General features: G+C 47.5%; 1 protein-coding gene across 4 annotated transcripts in view; it reads left to right on the plus strand.

Annotated features, from left to right (window-relative positions):
* WIPF3 (WAS/WASL interacting protein family member 3) overlaps positions 1-17719 on the plus strand; it is a 107040-nt gene that overhangs the window by 75919 nt on the left and 13402 nt on the right. For all 4 annotated transcript variants that reach the window (XM_050783236.1, XM_050783235.1, XM_050783237.1 and 1 more), the window contains 3 exons: positions 2311-3063; positions 6521-6670; positions 7752-7853. In XM_050783236.1, the coding sequence (XP_050639193.1) occupies positions 2311-3063; positions 6521-6670; positions 7752-7853 (1005 nt within the window). The remainder of the gene's footprint in view (positions 1-2310; positions 3064-6520; positions 6671-7751; positions 7854-17719) is intronic.

Raw genomic sequence — 17719 nt, forward strand, 5'->3', positions numbered from 1 at the left:
ATGAATATAAATATATTTTTAATGGAGAAGAGGCCCACAAAGGCAAAAGTGCCTAGGGACCCTGGAGTCATAATGCAGCCCCAGCTTAGAGCTCCAAGGGAGTGAGAATTACAATAAGATATGATGAGTAAACATTATTTCTGGGTTGAATAGAATATGTAATGAGACGTCCAGGGTCTTCTGGAAAACATTCAGATTTGAGGAAGAAGAAATATTTCATCTTTTGATAAACCTGCAGGTTATAAAAGCTGAATCCTTTCCTATGGGCACAGCATCCCTGATGCCCTCAAGCTGGCCTTTCCGCCACCTCCTGGCCTCCTTTGTGTTTTCTTTGGATTTCTAGGGCTTGCATTTCCATCGTGAAGGACAGCCTCCTCCCTTACTTCCCTCAACTCCCTCGGAGCTCTCTGTCAGCCCAGGTCTGCCTCCTTCACTTGCCTGCACTTACACCGTCAGCCCCTCTCTCCCCTGCAGTCTCACCTTTCTCCCTGAGGGGCATGAACAGAAGCCGGGCAGGGATCTGCCCGCCCTCGCTTCTGCTGTGCATGTTAGGATAAAAATGAGTATGCCCACATTTCTCATGTGGTCGGTGGCTTCATCAGCACAGGATCCCCTACTTTTAACTGACTCACTTTAAGGGTTTTTGAATCTTTGAGACATGGTGTCCTCAGTTACTTAAAAGGTTTAGATAGGCTATTTAAGGGTAGGCTTTGCTCTGTTTTGCAAACTTTTATTATCCCTTTCAATGTCATTGAGCCACTGGGCATGTAGGTAGGCTCTGCCTTGTTTAGGCAGCTGCCTAGGTTCTCCTCGTCATCTTTATGTATTATGTGGAAACAGGTTTGAGAACTTCTAGGCAGGAATGCCTGAGCTGACACCTGCAATCCCATCCTCACCCTACCTTAAGAACAGCCATTCCATAATGTGGTTGGAATATTATGGTCTAGGTGACTGTCACATTATAGCCAGAGGGGCTCATATTTGGAAAGCCAGATACCAAGGTCTTGCCTACTTAGCTTCCCCTGAGTCACCTCTGCTAGGCCGTGCTTTGATTGGCCTGGCTTTTGAAATCCAGTACTTTAAGTGTATGACTTAGCACCTGATTGAGGTAAACACACAGGAGACTCAAGTACTGCAAAGATCAGAACCCCCAACAGATGCTGGGGTTTCTAATCTGAAATGAAAGCTGCAGGTCCCATGCTGCAGCACCCAGGAAGTAGTGGGTGTGAGAAAACATCATTTTTCAAGTGTTGTCCACATGTTGTCATGGTGATTATAAAATATAGGGGAAAACATACTCCCCAGAATTCTTATAAAAAGAGCACTAAATCTGGAAGAAATATTTTAATCTGCTTCCTGAGTAGACAGTGATACTCCAAGGACATCTCTAAGCAGTAATTGCAGAACTTCAAGGCAGTAAACAGCGACAGGAACTTTTTCTTATTAGAGAGAGGCAGAACGAAAAAGGGTGAGAACTAGCAAAATGGTGCAAGATTGTGCAGAGTATAGAGGCCTCTCCTGGGGCATGCTCCACTAGAGTCTTCCATGAGAACCAAACGCAAATGCTTACAAGAGCAAATCGTTGTTGTTGAATTTAAAAGAGGAATTGAATTTCAAGCTGGGGCAGATGCAATGAAGGATCTATAGGCTGAGAAAGCCAAAACCCTTGGGAATTAGCGTAAGTCTTTCGGAAAGGAGGTTTTGAACTTTCAGAGGCCATAGAACTGCGAGGTTCAAGGTCATTGGACCTGGGTTGTCAAGGGCAAATGTCTCCCTCCAGTCTTATCTTATGTATTCAGGGAATCATGAATTTTCTGCTCTCAACACAGAAACGAAGAAAGTCATTGTTCACAGAATGCTGGGAGTGAAGAAAACCTCCCTAGCCAGGAGTGCTGGTTGGTACACCTGAGAGTCCAAATTAGCGCATAAGGGCTGATGGACCTAGCAGGTGTCAGTGAATGAGTGTGAGTGTGGCCTTGATTAGGAAGGGCAAAAGACACCCGGGCAGTCCTGGCCCTCGGCTTGGATACTAGGGGCCCAAGGCAGATGACAGCAGAGGTGGCATGGATAGGAGGGCGGGAGGCCTGACCTGGGCTTGTCATTAATGCTGGCAAGGACCTTGGAGCTGGTCCAGTTGGTCCTTCTGTGTGACAGCTGCGGTACCTGAGGCCTCTCAGTGGACACGTGCAGAAAAAGCGGTCTACAGTGTAGCTCACTGCGGGCAGGCTTGAGTGTCCTGAGTGCCGCCTACCTGCGGAGGCTTTCTCCTTCTTTATTGCCGAGCTAACCCAGAATCTGTTTCACTTCCAGGTGGCAAGACAGGGCAGGGCCCTGGCTCCCGCGCGCCCTCTCCCAGGCTTCCCAACAAAACCATCAGCGGCCCGCTTATCCCGCCTGCCTCTCCCAGGCTAGGCAGTACCTCCGAGGCGCATGGCGCTGCCAGAACAGCCCCGCCTCGCCCCAACGTGCCTGCCCCGCCCCCTCCCAACCCACCCCCTCCGCCGCCACCCTTACCCCCGCCCCTTCCCTCTTCCTCCCCCATCAAAACTCCGCTTGTGTCCCCACCTGGCCCACTGACCAAAGGGAACCTCCCGGTGGTTGCACCCCCTGTCCCCTGTGCGCCACCACCTCCACCTCCGCCACCTCCCCCAACGCCACCCCCGCTGCCCCCGGCCTCGGTTCTTAGTGACAAGGCAGTGAAGCCTCAGCTAGCTCCCTTGCACCTCCCGCCCATCCCGCCCCCGCTCCCTCTCCTCCCACCTTTCGGGTATCCTGGGCTCAAAGCGGAGCCCGCCAGCCCTGCGCAAGATGTGCAGGAGCCTCCAGCCCCGCCACCCCCGCCGCCCCCGCTCCCCACTTATGCTTCGTGCTCCCCGAGGGCTTCTTTGCCCGCGCCCCCTTTGCCAGGAGCTAATAACAGCAGTGAAACCCCACCCCCGCTACCCCCCAAATCCCCCAGCTTCCAGGCCCCACCGCAGAAGGTCAGTGCGCAGGCCTTGCCCGCCCCGCCTGCCCCTCCGGGCTCCCAGACGTTCCTGCAGAAGAAGAGGCACGGCCGACCAGGTAAGGAGCGCTGCCTGGCCCATTGCACCTGGTGGAGCGCAATAAAATCGTGTCGTTGCACAGGACTTTATTGTTGGAGGTATTCATTTCAGAGATGGACACCAGGGGTGAGGGAGGCAGGGAGATTTGCCCAAAACCATGCTGCCTGTAAGCAAGGGATCCTGGCCTTGATTCCCTGCCCTTACTAGCTCTGTGGCCCTGGGCAACCACTTGGCCTCTCTGTTCTCCCTTCTCTTCATCTGTAAAATGGGGATAGATAGCAATAGTTGCTATCTCCTGGGCTTGTTATTAAGGATTAAGTGAGTTCTTAGGTTGGAGGTGCTTGGAACAGGGCCTGGCAACAGTGAGCTTGAGAGGGATTATTTATTCTTACTACCATCCTCCAACTCCAGATCTCCTCCCTGAGGTGGAGAGGGCGTGAGTGCGGCTTGTTTCCAGAAGCAGGCCTCCTTTTATATTTGCCGGCGTTTTCCAGAATCTTCACCGGCCCTCAGTAAACTGGATTCCCACTCTGCCTTAGTTTTCGCAGGTTCTCCAGCTGACTCAAGAAAACTGAGGGCCTGTATTTTGAGCCAAATATTAAAAATGTTTCCTTCACATATGCAGCACAGATTATTTGAATTGAGTGTGCATGCCCCATGGCTGATTTCCTTGGTCCCTCTAGTAGGAGGCTTCATTCAGTTTTAGTGCCCCTGTGAATGGGAAGTACCTCCACACGTCCACAGACACACCCACATCCATGCACGCAGACACACTCAAACATGTACACTCATAACACACACATCCACATGCACACAACACACATATTCCTGTGTCTTTTAGAAAATATTTCGATGCAGAAAGCTTCTTAAAAGTATTTTCTTGAATTAAAAATAATGCAAGCTTGTTGCAGAGCAAATAGAAGGAAATTGAAATTGACCAGGTACGGATGGCTCACACCCCTAATCCCACTGCTTTGGGAGGCCCGTGCATGAAGATGGCTTGAGGTCAGGAGTTATAGGCCAGCCTGGGTAACATAGCAAAACCCCATCTCTACAGAAAATAAAAATAAAAATTGGGTGGGCATGGTGGCAGACACCTATAGTACCAGCTACTTGGGAGGCTAAGGCAGGAGGATGGTTTGAATCTAGGTGTTCAAGGCTGTGGTGAGCTTTGACTGTGCCATTGTACTCCAACTTGGATAACAGAGCCAGATGCTGCTGTCTCTAAGTAAATTAAGTAATTAAATCACCCATAATAACATCACCCAGAGATGAAAACTGCCATTTGGATAGGTTTCTTTAATTCTTTTTTCTGACTATATGTACATGTTTACATGGTTAGTACCATTTTTCACATACAGTTTTGTGCTCTGTTTTTAATTTAATATTATATTAAAAACAATTTTATCAAATTGTTAAAATGTCTTTATAAGAATGACCATCAGTATATTCCATATTCCTCATGTTAGATATCTAAGTTGATTCCATTTTTTGTTATTATGCATAATATTGCAAGAAATACTTTCGTAGAAATTTTAGTCCACATTTTTGATATTTTTCTAAAAGTATTGGTTTCTTAAAGGGAATTCCTGGTGCAAAGAGCAAGGATATTTTTAAGCCTCTTGATTACAAGAGGTAAGATTTTAGTCATTCTCTTTTCAATTGACTGGTCACCATGAGGGCCAGCATTTGTACTCGTAAGCCCCTTTTGATATTTATTATTTCAAATGTTTATGATGTGATGAAAAAAAACACAAAGCTTTTTTTTTTTTTTTTTTTTTTTTGAGACACAGTTTCACTCTGCCACCCAGGCTGGAGTGTAGTGGCAGGATCTCAGCTCACTGCAACCTTCACCTCCCAGGTTCAAGTGATTCTCATGCCTCAACCTTCCGAGCAGCTGGGGTTACAGGCGTGCACCACCACGCCTGGCTAGTTTTTGTATTTTTAGTAGAGACAGGGTTTCACCATGTTGGCCAGGCTGGTCTTGAACTCCTGACTTCAAGTGATCAGCCCACTTCGGCCTCCCAAGGTGCTGGGATTACGTGTGAGCCACTGCGCCTGGCCAACAAAAACAAGGCTTTTGATTCAGAGGGCTATGAGTTCGAATCCTGGGTTCCCCACCCACTCCTGTGGAAACTCACACCGCTTGGGTTTGTGTTTTTTAATACTGAATTTTTTTTATTTGACAAATGGGCCTACTAATAACACCTTTCACATAGGATTATTAAGAATATGAAATGAGATATTTGCATAAAGGGCTTGCACGTAACTTCAGCTCCAGCAGCATTATTTCCTTACCACACAGTGGGGCAGCTGTTCACCCAGAAGAGGGGCTGCAGTCCTTTTATCCTGCATGTGGGAGCAAGTAAATTCCTCATAGATCCTTGTGCCCAGAAAGGGAAGACCAGAAAGGGAAAGGAAGGCAGTTGGGAGGGAGAAAGGAAGACAGGCAGATGAAGGGACATGAGACACGAGGATGGCGGCTGGTGACTGAGAATGCCTGCTGCAGCTGGGGCCCCTTCATCTGCTCCAGAGTAGTGAGCCCCAGGCCAGGATGGAGATACATATCTGGCCTTCTTCTTTGCATCTTTGGATGTGAAACTTGGTTGGTCCATGTTCAAAATAAGGGCAATTTCTACTTTAGCCCAACTTGGGGGGAAAAGAGAGAGGTAGTAATTGTGAACATCTTAGCACAGATAGTAATAATGTTATTGTCATCATTTCAAGAAGCAAAGTGATGTGTGCAGTGCCACTGAAGAAATAAGCAGAAGTGGAACCCCTGCATTGATGTGCCAGGATAGCAGATTTTTTTGTTGCCAGATGAACTATACAGGAAAGTATTGGCAAAGGAGATAGTGAGCCTCTCTCAGGCATGATCAGAGAAGGCTGGAGGAAGTAGGTTGGATTCAAGTTAGGCCCTGGTGGGCACGTAAGATTTAGGTGGACCGGAAGGAGAAACGAGCATTTGCAGTGCTGGAGAACCAGTGCGAGCAGGGACACAGGGGCAAAACAAGCCCCTGACCGCTCCCTCTTCAAGCCTCCCTCTGGGCCTCTTCTACAGAGAGCCCTTCCTGTTCTTACCACTCTCCAGTGATTTCCCTGCTTTGGGCTGTACCCGATGATGAAGGTTATCACCATCATTAATATTATTGCAGCAGCTAACATTTATTGACGACTTACTACATGCCACTCAACTTAAATTCGACTCATTGAATCTTCTCAATAACCCTGGGAAGTGGGTGTACTATTACTACTCCCATCTTACAGATGAGGAAACTAAAACACAAAGAGGCTATGTTACTTATCCCAATGGGAGAACTGCAATTCGGTGCCAAACAGGTTGGCTCCAGAGGTTGCCCTTTTACTCACTATATCACATTACATCTGAAGATGGAAATGCCTAACATCTCACATAAAGTTATAGCATCCACCGTTCCCATCCGTGTGTCTGAATACACCATCATCTTCTCTGTAAGGGGCCGGTGGGGGAAAGCTAAATCCACCTCCAGCACCCCCTGCGAGATCACCCACCACAGAGCTTTCAAGCAAGAGCCAGCAGGTCACAGCCTGGACCCCGACACAGCAGCCTGGAGGTCAGCTGCGAAATGGAAGCCTGCACATCATCGGTAAGTGGGGTGCACCCTCTGCCGGTTTGGCTGCCAGTAGGAATGTGATTCTCCCAACCTCTGGAGAGAGAGTTTGCTGGCCACAGTGCTGCCATCTCAGGGTGCATGCTTCTTTCATGAACACAGGCTCCCTCCAGCACCAGCCAGCCCACAGGTTCTGTTAAATAGGGTTCCTTTCAAGGCTTTCTGCATAGTTTCAAGGCCCACTCTCTAGCCTTCTACTTCAGATTAGAGAAAGGGAAGAGAAGCAACATTTAAACTCTGTGTGTGTGTGTGTGTGTGTGTGTGTGTGTGTGTGTGTGTCTGTGTGTCTGTGGAGAAATCAATGCATAAGCCTGAAAGAGTAGAATGATACGGATAAAGAGAAAGAATACATAGAAGGCTCACCAGGCAGAGGGACATTTCGAGTACAAGTATGGAGGTAGGAAGGAAAGTCACCTGGGGTCAGATGTGATCACGGCCATGGAATCTTTGGATCCCTTCTGTGTGCTGGGCTAGTGTCCGACAGAGGCCCAGATCACAAAGCAGGGGCTCAGCCCATGAAAGGGTCACAGGAGTCCTCCCCTCCTGCCAACAGATCTCAGAGCAGATGCTGTTTGCTTTGTGGAGCTCAGGTCCCACCCTAGACACAGGCCATGCTCCTCCATTCCCCAGTCATTCTGCCCAATTCTCCCTCCCCTCGAAACCCTCCCAGGAGCTTCTCAGGTGACTGCTGGGGCTTTGCCAGTTCCTTGCTGGCACCAGGGTCCCCACCTCTGATTCTGGACCCTGGAGAGCTCCGTGCCACTTCCACCCCTTTAGCAGCCTCCTTAAGGTGTTATTGGTTGGAGTATGTTCGGGTGGGTGACAGGGAGTGACTGGATTTCCCTCTTCCTGCTTCCCTCCATCCCAACCAACCAGTAAAACTTGAGAGGTGAATAGATGTCTTAGGGAGAATGGCCCTATCATTAAAATCCTTGCACTGAGCAGGCAAACAGAAAATGGTGGATGCAGTCAGAGTAATCTCTGTGCTCCTGGAAATGATCAAAGCTTGGGTCGTGACAGTAACCTGAGTAACTCTTTCCATTTCACATGTGTGCAGATGACTTTGAGTCTAAATTCACGTTCCATTCTGTGGAAGACTTTCCCCCTCCGGATGAATATAAACCATGCCAGAAGATTTACCCCAGCAAGATCCCCAGAAGTAAGTACCACCTGGATAAGACTCCTGGCATTTCCCGACCCTTCAAAATTAGGCGCCTGCTGTGCATCAGTTGGTCACAGACTGTCTAAAGGATGACATCATGATTTCACTGTACTGCTGCAAGGATGTAGTGCTGTGCATAGTTCTGGAACTTTCAGGACATTGATTTCTCCTGATACCTAAGTATTCATTTAGAGATTTTTACAGAACACCAAGGGTAACTGTTTGGCATCAGATTTGGATGCCTAAACTTACCACTCATCCCTCTTCTCTCTGGAGCTTTTGATAAGGGAAACTAACAAACCCAGACAACAGCAAAATAGGATATTTTGCATCAATCGCTGAGGAAGAACCTGAAAACCCCTAATACAGAACTCTGGCAAATCATGTCATGGAGAATGTCCTTAGGTCAATGGTTCTCAACCTTGGCTATATATTAGAATGACCTAAGGAGCTTTTATAAATCCTGAAGGCCAGGCTACATCTAAACCATATAATCAGAATATCGAGGTGTCAGGATTTTTAAAAGCTGCCAGGTGATTCCAACATACAGCCAAGGTTGAGAATAATAGCCCAGTAAGGGCCTACCTCCTCCTGATTTCATTGTGTGGTCAGACTTTAAGAGAGGACATTTAACCCAGCTTAACTGTTCAACCTTAAGAGTAGAGAGATAAGCCAGGCATGGTCACTCATGTCTGTAACCCCAGCACTTTGGGAGGCTGAGGCAGGAGGATCACATGAGGCCAGGAGTTTAAGACTAGCCTTGTAAACATAGCAAGATTCCATTTCTACAAAATATTAGCCAGGTGTGGTAGTGCACACCTGTAGTCCCAGCTTCTTGGGAGCCTGAGGTGGGAAGATTGCTTGAGCCCAGGAGTTGGAGGCTGCAGTGAGCTGTGATCGTGCCACTACACTCCAGTGTTGGTGACAGAGTGAGACTCTGTATCCAAAAAAAAAAGAGAGAGACAGAGAAAATGAGGTGATGAGGTGGAGGAGCCAATTCTTGTCTGGTACTGGGCCAAAGAGATTGGGAAGGAGCCAGAGTCAACATTATGGAGTGAGTGTCAAATGCATTCCCACCCCACATCCTAAGTAAACCCCTATTCCAGACCTCTGTGGCCCCAGATGGAAAATCAGTGTCCAGGGTTAGCCTGAGACCAGGAATCATGAGCCAGGCTCTTTGCCTATCTCCTTTAAGAGGGACCTTAGTGAAGTCCCTTCTGCAGAACTCAGCTTCCTGCAGAGCACAGGGAATGCAGGCCTGCCCTGTGCTCAGGTGGAGGGAACCCAGGGCCCTGTGCTCAGGTGGAGGGGGCGCAGGCCTGCCCTGCGCTCAGGTGGGGGGAACACGGGCCGGCCCTGCGCTCAGGTGCGGGGAACACGGGCCGGCCCTGCGCTCAGGTGCGGGGAACACGGGCCGGCCCTGTGCTCTGGTCAGGGGAAAGTGGGCCTGCCCTGTGCTCGGGCGGGGGGAGCACGGGCCTGCCTTGTGCTCATGTGGATGTTCATCTCTGGGTCCACTGGGGCATCTCTCTGCTGGCCTGTGTGGCTGTGCATTTAGAGATATAACCTTGTGTGCCCTTTGTAATAATATGTAAATACCAACTGCTCTGAGTTGAGAGAGAGAGAAAGGGAGCAGTGTGAAGGAGGATAGAGGTAAATCCCACCCACCGAAGGTTAAATAGAACATGAAGAGCCAGCAATGGGGGAAGACAAGTGCTGTGTCCATCTCCCATCCCTGCTCAGTTCAGCATGCTCACATGAACCTCCTGTCATACAGCAGGCACCCTACAGGCACCAGAGGCTGCAGAGTGTAAGAAACAAGGTCTCCTCCACCACGCACCCACCACACACACTCCTGAGATAGATGAGAATTAGACCCCATAAGAGTGTCTTAATCAGTGATTGTTTAGAGTGCCAAGGGCACTTCAGTGGGCATGGGGGTGCAGGTGGATGCTGGGGGCTTGAAAGTCAGAGAGGGAGGGTCACAGTTCCATGTGGGTGGGAAGGCATCCAGGCTGAGGACAGGACAGACCCAGGAGAGAGCGTGATTGTGCTTGGTGCATGTACAAACCATATGTCCCACGTGGTATGTCAGGGCCCAAGGTGCCTGGCTGGGTAAGACCATACAGGCTGCCGGAGGTGCAAGGTCGGGAGTGTTGTGTATGTGTCCATATACAACACCGCTTTTCCCATCTTGTGAAATATGCACAGGAATCAGCTTGATAAAAACCTAAGTGTTCATGTTCTTATTGGAGGACATACCTTAGGTTCCCCAGCAGCAGACCTTCTAATACTGCACCCGGAATTAGGCTCCTTTACTCCCTCAGGCAGCAGGACTCACACATGAGGAAACTGAGCCTGGCCCCCTGTGGTCACAGAGTGTGCCTCACGGGACTTTCCACGTGGCAGGGAGAGCAGAGCCAAGGGACCCCCTTCATCAACAGGCAGCCAGATCTCAGAGTGGGCCAGAAGGAGCCAGGCTGCACGGGCCTGCCTGCACATGAACCTGCGAGGACAAGGAGATAAATGTGCCTTCTAATAGTCTGTGTCCCGCCTAAGGCATTGGAGCGTGAACCTGTAAGCAGGGAAGAACTGTCAGTGAAAACACTAGACGACAATTCCAGGGCCGTCATGGACCCTGCGGCGGATGCTGTGGATGTTTGTGCCTGGCACTGTTCTAGGTGCTTTGCATACCTTATCATTTGTCCTTAATGCAGAGAGTTTCCAGACAGGGAAAAGGCCAAGTGACTTGTCTAAAGCCTCACAGCAGATTAAAGCCAGAGCCAGGAATTTTGAACCCACATCTGTCTGAACCAGGGCCAGTTCCATTTGGCCGTGGTGAACTCTGAAAACAGACATGATGAGATGCAGGTTGAGACAGTTAACCAGTGGCTTGATCAGAGGAGGTAGAGACCAGGGTCAGGGAACCTGTTAGCCAGCCATTATAAGAGCCTGTGCTGGGAGGCCGAGGCGGGAGGATCACCTGAGGTCAGGAGTTCGAGACCAGCCTGGTCAACATGGTGAAACCCCATCTCTAAAAAAATACAAAGTTAGCCGGGTGTGGTGGTGCACACCTGTAATCCCAGCTACTCGGGAGGCTGAGGCAGGAGAATTGCTTGAACCTGAGAGGCAGAGGTCGTAGTGAGCCAAGATCGTGCCATTACACTCCAGCTTGGGCAACAAGAGCAAAATTCCATCTTAAAAAAAAAAAAAAAAAAAAAAAAAAAGTTTGTGCGAGGGGAGGATGGATGGAGGAGGTCTTCAGAGTGATCAGGGTTTGGAGAACCAGGCCCAGATAGGATCAAGAAAGGTGGACGAGCCGGGGTCCCAGGAGTGCCTGCCTTGGGCTGGATGGAGGATGTGACACCAAGAAGGAACTGGAGGTTTCAGGGGGAGGTGATGGGATTCCTATCATTCATGGTGAGGGGAGGTGGCTGGAGGGCTACAAGGGGGAAATGCCATGTGGCAGGTGGAGTGCAGGGTATACAGGTCTGGGACTGATGGGGTGGAGCAAGGGCAAGGACTTGATTTGCTGGCCATTAGTTTGGAGATGGAAATATAGAACAATGAAGGACATGGCCATGATGTCAGCCGGGGTGTGTGAAGTAGGTCTACTCTGTGTGACGGGAGGCTATAAGCTGCCAATGAACAGGGTCAACTCAGTACCTCCCAGACATCCAGGTCCACGCAAGCATTTAATAAACGGGATTTGACCTTGGTGACCTAGACAGACAGCTGAGGGGGGAAGTAAGGAATTCCTTTTATTATACTGTCACCAAGTTGTAAATCAAGAATGTATACTGTTTTTCTTAATTTAATCCATTATACTTATCGGCAGTATTGAAATAACTGTGCACATGTACAGAATCCCAGCTACTGGCTCATTCAGGCTCCTTTCCTTCCCCTGAGGTAGGGTTTGCTGACTGGCCACGTTCATGCCATAAGCCCCACAGCTTTCCCTTACACCCACTTGGCCCTGAAGGCTTTTTAATTGTAACCTATACCCTAAACCAGAGGTCAGCAAACATTTGCTATAAAGGACCAGAGAATACATATTTGAAGTAATGCAGGTCTCGATTGTAACTACTCAATTCTGCTGATGATTAAATCAATCAGTAGCCACAAACAATACATAAATGAATGGGCATGGCTGTGTTCCAATAAAACTTTATTTACAAAAACAGGTGTGGGCTGGATTTGGTCTGCTGGTCATGTTTTGCTGATCTGCCCTAAAACATTCCAGAAAACAGATTCCTAAAAACCTCTTTCTGCTCTTCAGTCTTTCTCAGTAATGTGCTGTGGGGGCCCTCAACCTTCAGATTCAGTCAGTTCTAATCTACAGCTAGCTGCATTTTATGCCCATGGTGCTCACTGGCACCCTCAAGAAGAGAAGAAAAGCTACACCCCTTCACCGCACACAGCTTGCCAGGAGGGTGCAGTTGGCAGTCTGTGCACCAAAAATAATCTCCTGATGTTTACAAAGGAGCAGGTTTTTAAAAAGCCTATTAAATGAACTGACATTGCACAGACTTGAAAGGGCAAGTGCAATTTCAAAATTAAGATACTGTTTTAGATTGATGCGGCATCAGTGGACACGAAGTACTCCACCAGCCTCCCAGCGAAATTAAATATGCATGTTCCTGTCATCCCTGTGAGCCCTAATGCAGAACCTTGATAATTATATTAGTGTGAATCAGATCTGGCGTATGCCTGTCTGATTACATTTCTCCTTACCAGTTTTCTTCTTGCTCACTCTTGACCTGGCTCCCCAAGATGAGTTCTTTGTGGTCTGGGACACAGTGTTGTTTCCATCAGATGAGTGTGTTCTCGCGCACTGTGGTCGCCTGTGTGCTCTCTGTCCCTGCCTGCTTGTTTGCTGTCTCTCTGACACACACACGTGAGCACACACGCTTAGCTCTTCCACTAGCCATCATCACTGTCTCCACTCTGCAAGTGTTTGCTGTTTTCTTCCATTGACTGAATGGCTTTGTTTAGTTTTGTGTTTTGTGTGTGTGTGTGTTTTCTTTTGTTTTGTTTCATTTTTTTGAGACAGTCCTCACTCTGTCACCCAGGCTGGAGTGCAGTGGCGCAATCTTAGCTCACTGCAACCTCTGCCTCCTGGGCTCAAGTGATTCTCCTGCCTCAGTCTCCCAAGTAGCACATGCACTACCACACCCGGCTAATTGTTGTATTTTTAGTACAGACGGGGTTTCATCCTGTTGGCCAGGCTGGTCTTGAACTCCTGACCTCAAGTGATCCGCCTGCCTCGGCCTCCCAAAGTGTTGGGATTACAGGTGTAAGCCACTGCGCCCAGCCTAGTTTTGTTTTATTTTTCCTAATGTTTTTAAAATGCATTAGGTTCCTCAATAAGTGAAAAATACAATTACCATTATGAGCCATCAGTTCCACTCCCGGGTATAGGCTACAAAGAATTTAAAACTAGTGTTCAAACAAGAACTTGTACACAAATATTCATAGCAGCACTATGCACAATACCTAAAAGGTGGAAATAACTGATGAACACAGGAGCAAAATGTGGTGTGGCCATACAATATGATTCAACAAGAAATAGGATGGAAGCACTGATACATTGCTACAACATGGATGAACCTTGTGTGAGTTTGTTCTCACATTGTTATAAAGAAATACTTAAAACTGGGTAATTTATAAGAAAAGAGGTTTAATTGGCTCACAGTTCTGCAGGCTGTACAGAAAGCACAATGCCAGCATTTGCTTCTTGGGAAGCCTCCAGGAGCTTCCAGTCATGGTGGAAGGCGACCCATGAATGTGCTATAATGTCTACAGAGTATCTCCCTGGACTTACTCTGGTCCCTGAACCATTTTTCTGCTCTTCTCTTAGCCAACACTGTCTCCACTTCCCCGCCCCCTGTTCTCTCTGGAGCCAAGTCCTCCCAGGCTTTCTCCCCTCTGCACCATGGTAAGCGCTCTTACCAAGGCCACCAGTGGATCTCCATGTTGCCAACTACAGTGTCAGAGGCTCTAGCCTCAGCCCGTCACTCCCTCTTTCTGAAACACTTCTTCATTTAGATTTTATGACAGCTGTCTCGTTTCTCCTTCCGTTGCACACTGACTCCTTCTCAGTTTTTTGTTACACCACACACTTCAGAGTTGTCTTTGACTTCTCTCTTCTACTCCTGCATCCAACTTACCAGCGAACTTGGGTGTCTGTCCTTGAAATGCATCCAGAATCTGATCACTCTCACCTCCTCTGCCACTCCCATTCTGCCCTAAGCCACTGTTATTCCTCACCCGAATCGTTGCTGGAACCTGCTAACAGGCTCCACTGCTTCACACTGTAGCCCACGTGATTTGTCTACAGCCCAAGTCCAGTCACTACCCTCTGCTCAGAATCCTCCAGGGAATCCCCATCTCGCCTCAAGTCAATTGGAAATTCCTATCATAGCTCATAAGACCTACGTGAACTGCCTCCCTCCCCTTTCACCACTCTCCTCCTACCTCATTGTGCTCTAACAACACCTGCCAGAACATTCCAAGCACATTTTTGCTCCTGGGCTCTGCATTTGCTGTTCCTTCTGATATCTGATTCTGAGTGACGATAACCACTTTTAATACATTGGTGTACATATTTCTGGTCTTTTCTCTCTTTATTTGATCAACTTCTGTTCTACATAAATATACAAACTATTTTTTACAAAATTCAGATTTTATTTTATGTACTTTTTGGTATAGTTTCTCCAAATATCCACATGACTGTCTCCCTACTTTCTCTTGATCTTTGATCAAATGGTACCTGTCTTAGCTCAGGCTGCCATAACAAAATACTGTAGACTGGGTGGCACAAACAACAGAAATTTATTTTCTCATGGTTCTGGAGGCTGAGAAATCCAAGATCAAGGTGCATGTCAATTTAGTTTCTAGGGAGGGCTCTCCTCCTGGCTTGCAGAGGGCTACTTTCTCACTGTGTGCACACTTGGTGCCACACAAGCTTCCTGGTGTCCTATTTTATAAGGGCACTAATCCCATCATGATGGTCGCATCCTCATGACCTCACTTACACCTAATGACCTGCCAAAAGCCACACCTCCAAATACCATCACACTGGGGCTAGGGCTTCCACATATGAATTTTGGAGAAACACAATTCAATCCATGGCAGTAACTTATCAGAGAGGTCTCCCCTGACTACCCTGTATAAGATAGAAGCTCTTCCTGCCCTATCACTTTTTATTCTCTTTCTACTGTTTTTTAATTGTCTTCAAAGCATTTATCACCTCCAGACATTATTTACCTGTTACTTGTCTGCCTCCACAGTACAGTGTAAGGCCCTGAATGGCAGTGACTGCAGCAGTTTTTATTCACTGGCTTATTTCCAGCTCTCAGAAAAAAGTGAGGCACACAGACACTCCTTACGTATTTGTTGAATTAATAAATTAAAACGTTCACTTATATATGCATTGGTGAACCATTTACATAATAAAAAATTTGGAAATAGCACACATCTCCAGTATTGGGGTTAAATAAATGCAGGCAGAGCCATACAATGGAACGCTATGTAACCATTAAAAAATGGTGCTATCAAATATTTAGTGACATGGGAAAATGTTTACCTTTTTACGTAAAAACACCTTGTTACATAAAAACAATACCAAAAAATGTATACAAAAAGTATATAAAATAAAATCTACATTTTGTTAAAAATAAATAAATTTGTGTATCTGTGTAGAAAGGGAGAAGATCAAATAGAAGAGAAAAGAGACTCGGCACACCAAAATATTTTATTTATTTACTTATTCATTTATTTAGAGATTAGATCTCACTCTGTTGCCCTGGCTGGAGTACAATGGTGTGATCTTGTCTCAATGCAGCCTCCGCTTCCCAGGTTCAAGCAATTCTCCTGCCTCATCCTCTTGAGTAGCTGGGACTACAGGCATGCACCACCATGGCCAGCTAATTTTTGTATTTTAGGGTTTCGCCACATTGGTCAGGCTGGTTTCCAACTCCTGGCCTCAAGTGATCTGCCTGCCTCAGCCTCCCAAAGTGCTGGGATTACAGGTGTGAGCCACTGCGCCCAGCCTGTACACCAAAATATTAAAAGTGGTTAGCACTCAATGGTGAAATGTCGGGTGATTTCCATTTTCTTTACTAATTAGTTCAAGTTTTTATAATACATGTACATTGCTCTTAACGATCTTGAAATCTAATTTTTAAATTGCAAGTTGTCGGGAGAGAGAATATGATTAGCTCACCTCTGGCCCGAGCACCTGTGGACAGGAAGTGAGGTCTGCTGGTACGTAGGGTGACCTCTCTCAGAGACTGAGGGGGCTCAGTTCTCTATGAGGAGAGGAGGTTGAGGAAGGAGTGATGGAGGCTCTCATACCAGCCAGAACGATGATAGCAACAGTAGGGGATGAGAGGAAAGGCCAGATACGCGGTCTCTAAGGTGTAAACCTAGAAGATACTAGAATGATCATTTCCAATCACACTTGTCATTTCCTTCACTTAGAGATCATGAGAAGCCTCCAATGTAAGAACAAGAAAGGCCCTTTGAGGTCAGCCAGCCCAACTCCTTCCTGTATAGCTAGAGACGCCAAGGCAGAAGTAAAGTGGCCTGCCCCTGTTTACAGCTGGTGGCAAAGCTGGGGCTAGAGTCCAGGTTTTCTGCCTCGGGGTCCAGCACTCCTTGCACCACGTTGCACTGCCTCTCCACTCTGATGCCAGGGCAGCCCAGAGCTTAGTCAGACGGTGTTGGCCCAGAGCTGACAGTTAGGTCTGCTTCAAAGCTCCTTCCCTGGCTTGCAGGAATTGCAGCCCAGGGCTGGTGGTTATTCTGGGTGGTTATGAATGGGAGGGAAGAGGAACCATCTGTGGACACGAGACAGAAGCAGTGTCCACTGAACCTGCTCTTAAGTGCAGTAGGTGCTTGAGATTGAGGAGAGAAGTAAACGATATTTCTCCTGATGAGTTACAGTATCCCAAGTGTGAAAACCCCTGATCTGGTGAATCTGCAAAGCCCTTCTGTGGGAAGGGAGCCCATGTGAAGGAGTACTTCAGCAGAATGACTCTGCTTTTGAATTCTAAGATTCTGGTGGCATCTCATAAGGGAAAATCCCTTTAAGGGAATATTTGGACTAAAAGCACTCTGACAAACCCTGACTAAGTCCCAGTTACTCACTTCTAGCAGCAGTGATTTTTTTTGTTTGTTTGTTTGTTTTTTACAAGATAGAGTTTGCCTTTCTGTTTTAGGGAGAAACTGATTCCCCTTTAACCCCTCTGATATTGTTTCTTGTCATATTTATGAAAACCAGTGGGAAGAGCCAGGTGCGATGGCTCATGCCTATAATCCCAACACTTTGGGAGGCTGAGGTGGGCGGATCGCTTGAGCTCAGGAGTTCAAGACCATCCTGGCCAACATGGCAAAACCCCATGTTTCTATTTGCATGTTTCTATTTTTCTATTTGAAACCCCATGTTTTACTACCAAAAATATTAAAAATTAGCCAGGTGTGGTGGTGTGCACCTGTAGTCCCAGCTACTCAGGAGGCTGAGGTGACAGGGTTGCTTTAGCCTGGGAGGCAGAGGTTGCAGTAAGCTGAGATCATGCTACTGCACTCCCAAGCAAGACCCTGTCTCAAAAAAAAAAAAAAAAAAAGAAAAGAAAGAAAACCAGTGGGAATTGCTAACCTATGTTGAAGCCTATTTTATGCCTAGTGGTTCCCAAACGGGAAATTTTGCCTCCCAGGAGACATTTGGCAATGTCTGGAGTCATTTTTGGGTTGTTACAAGTGGCCATGAGCAGGGGGCTAGGGTGTGCTACTGGTGTCAGTGCGTAGAGACTGGGGATGCTGTTAAACATCCTACAATACACAGGACCACCCCCACAACA

The sequence above is a fragment of the Macaca thibetana genome, chromosome 3, assembly GCF_024542745.1.
Source record: "Macaca thibetana thibetana isolate TM-01 chromosome 3, ASM2454274v1, whole genome shotgun sequence".
Taxonomy (NCBI): Eukaryota; Metazoa; Chordata; class Mammalia; order Primates; family Cercopithecidae; genus Macaca; species Macaca thibetana.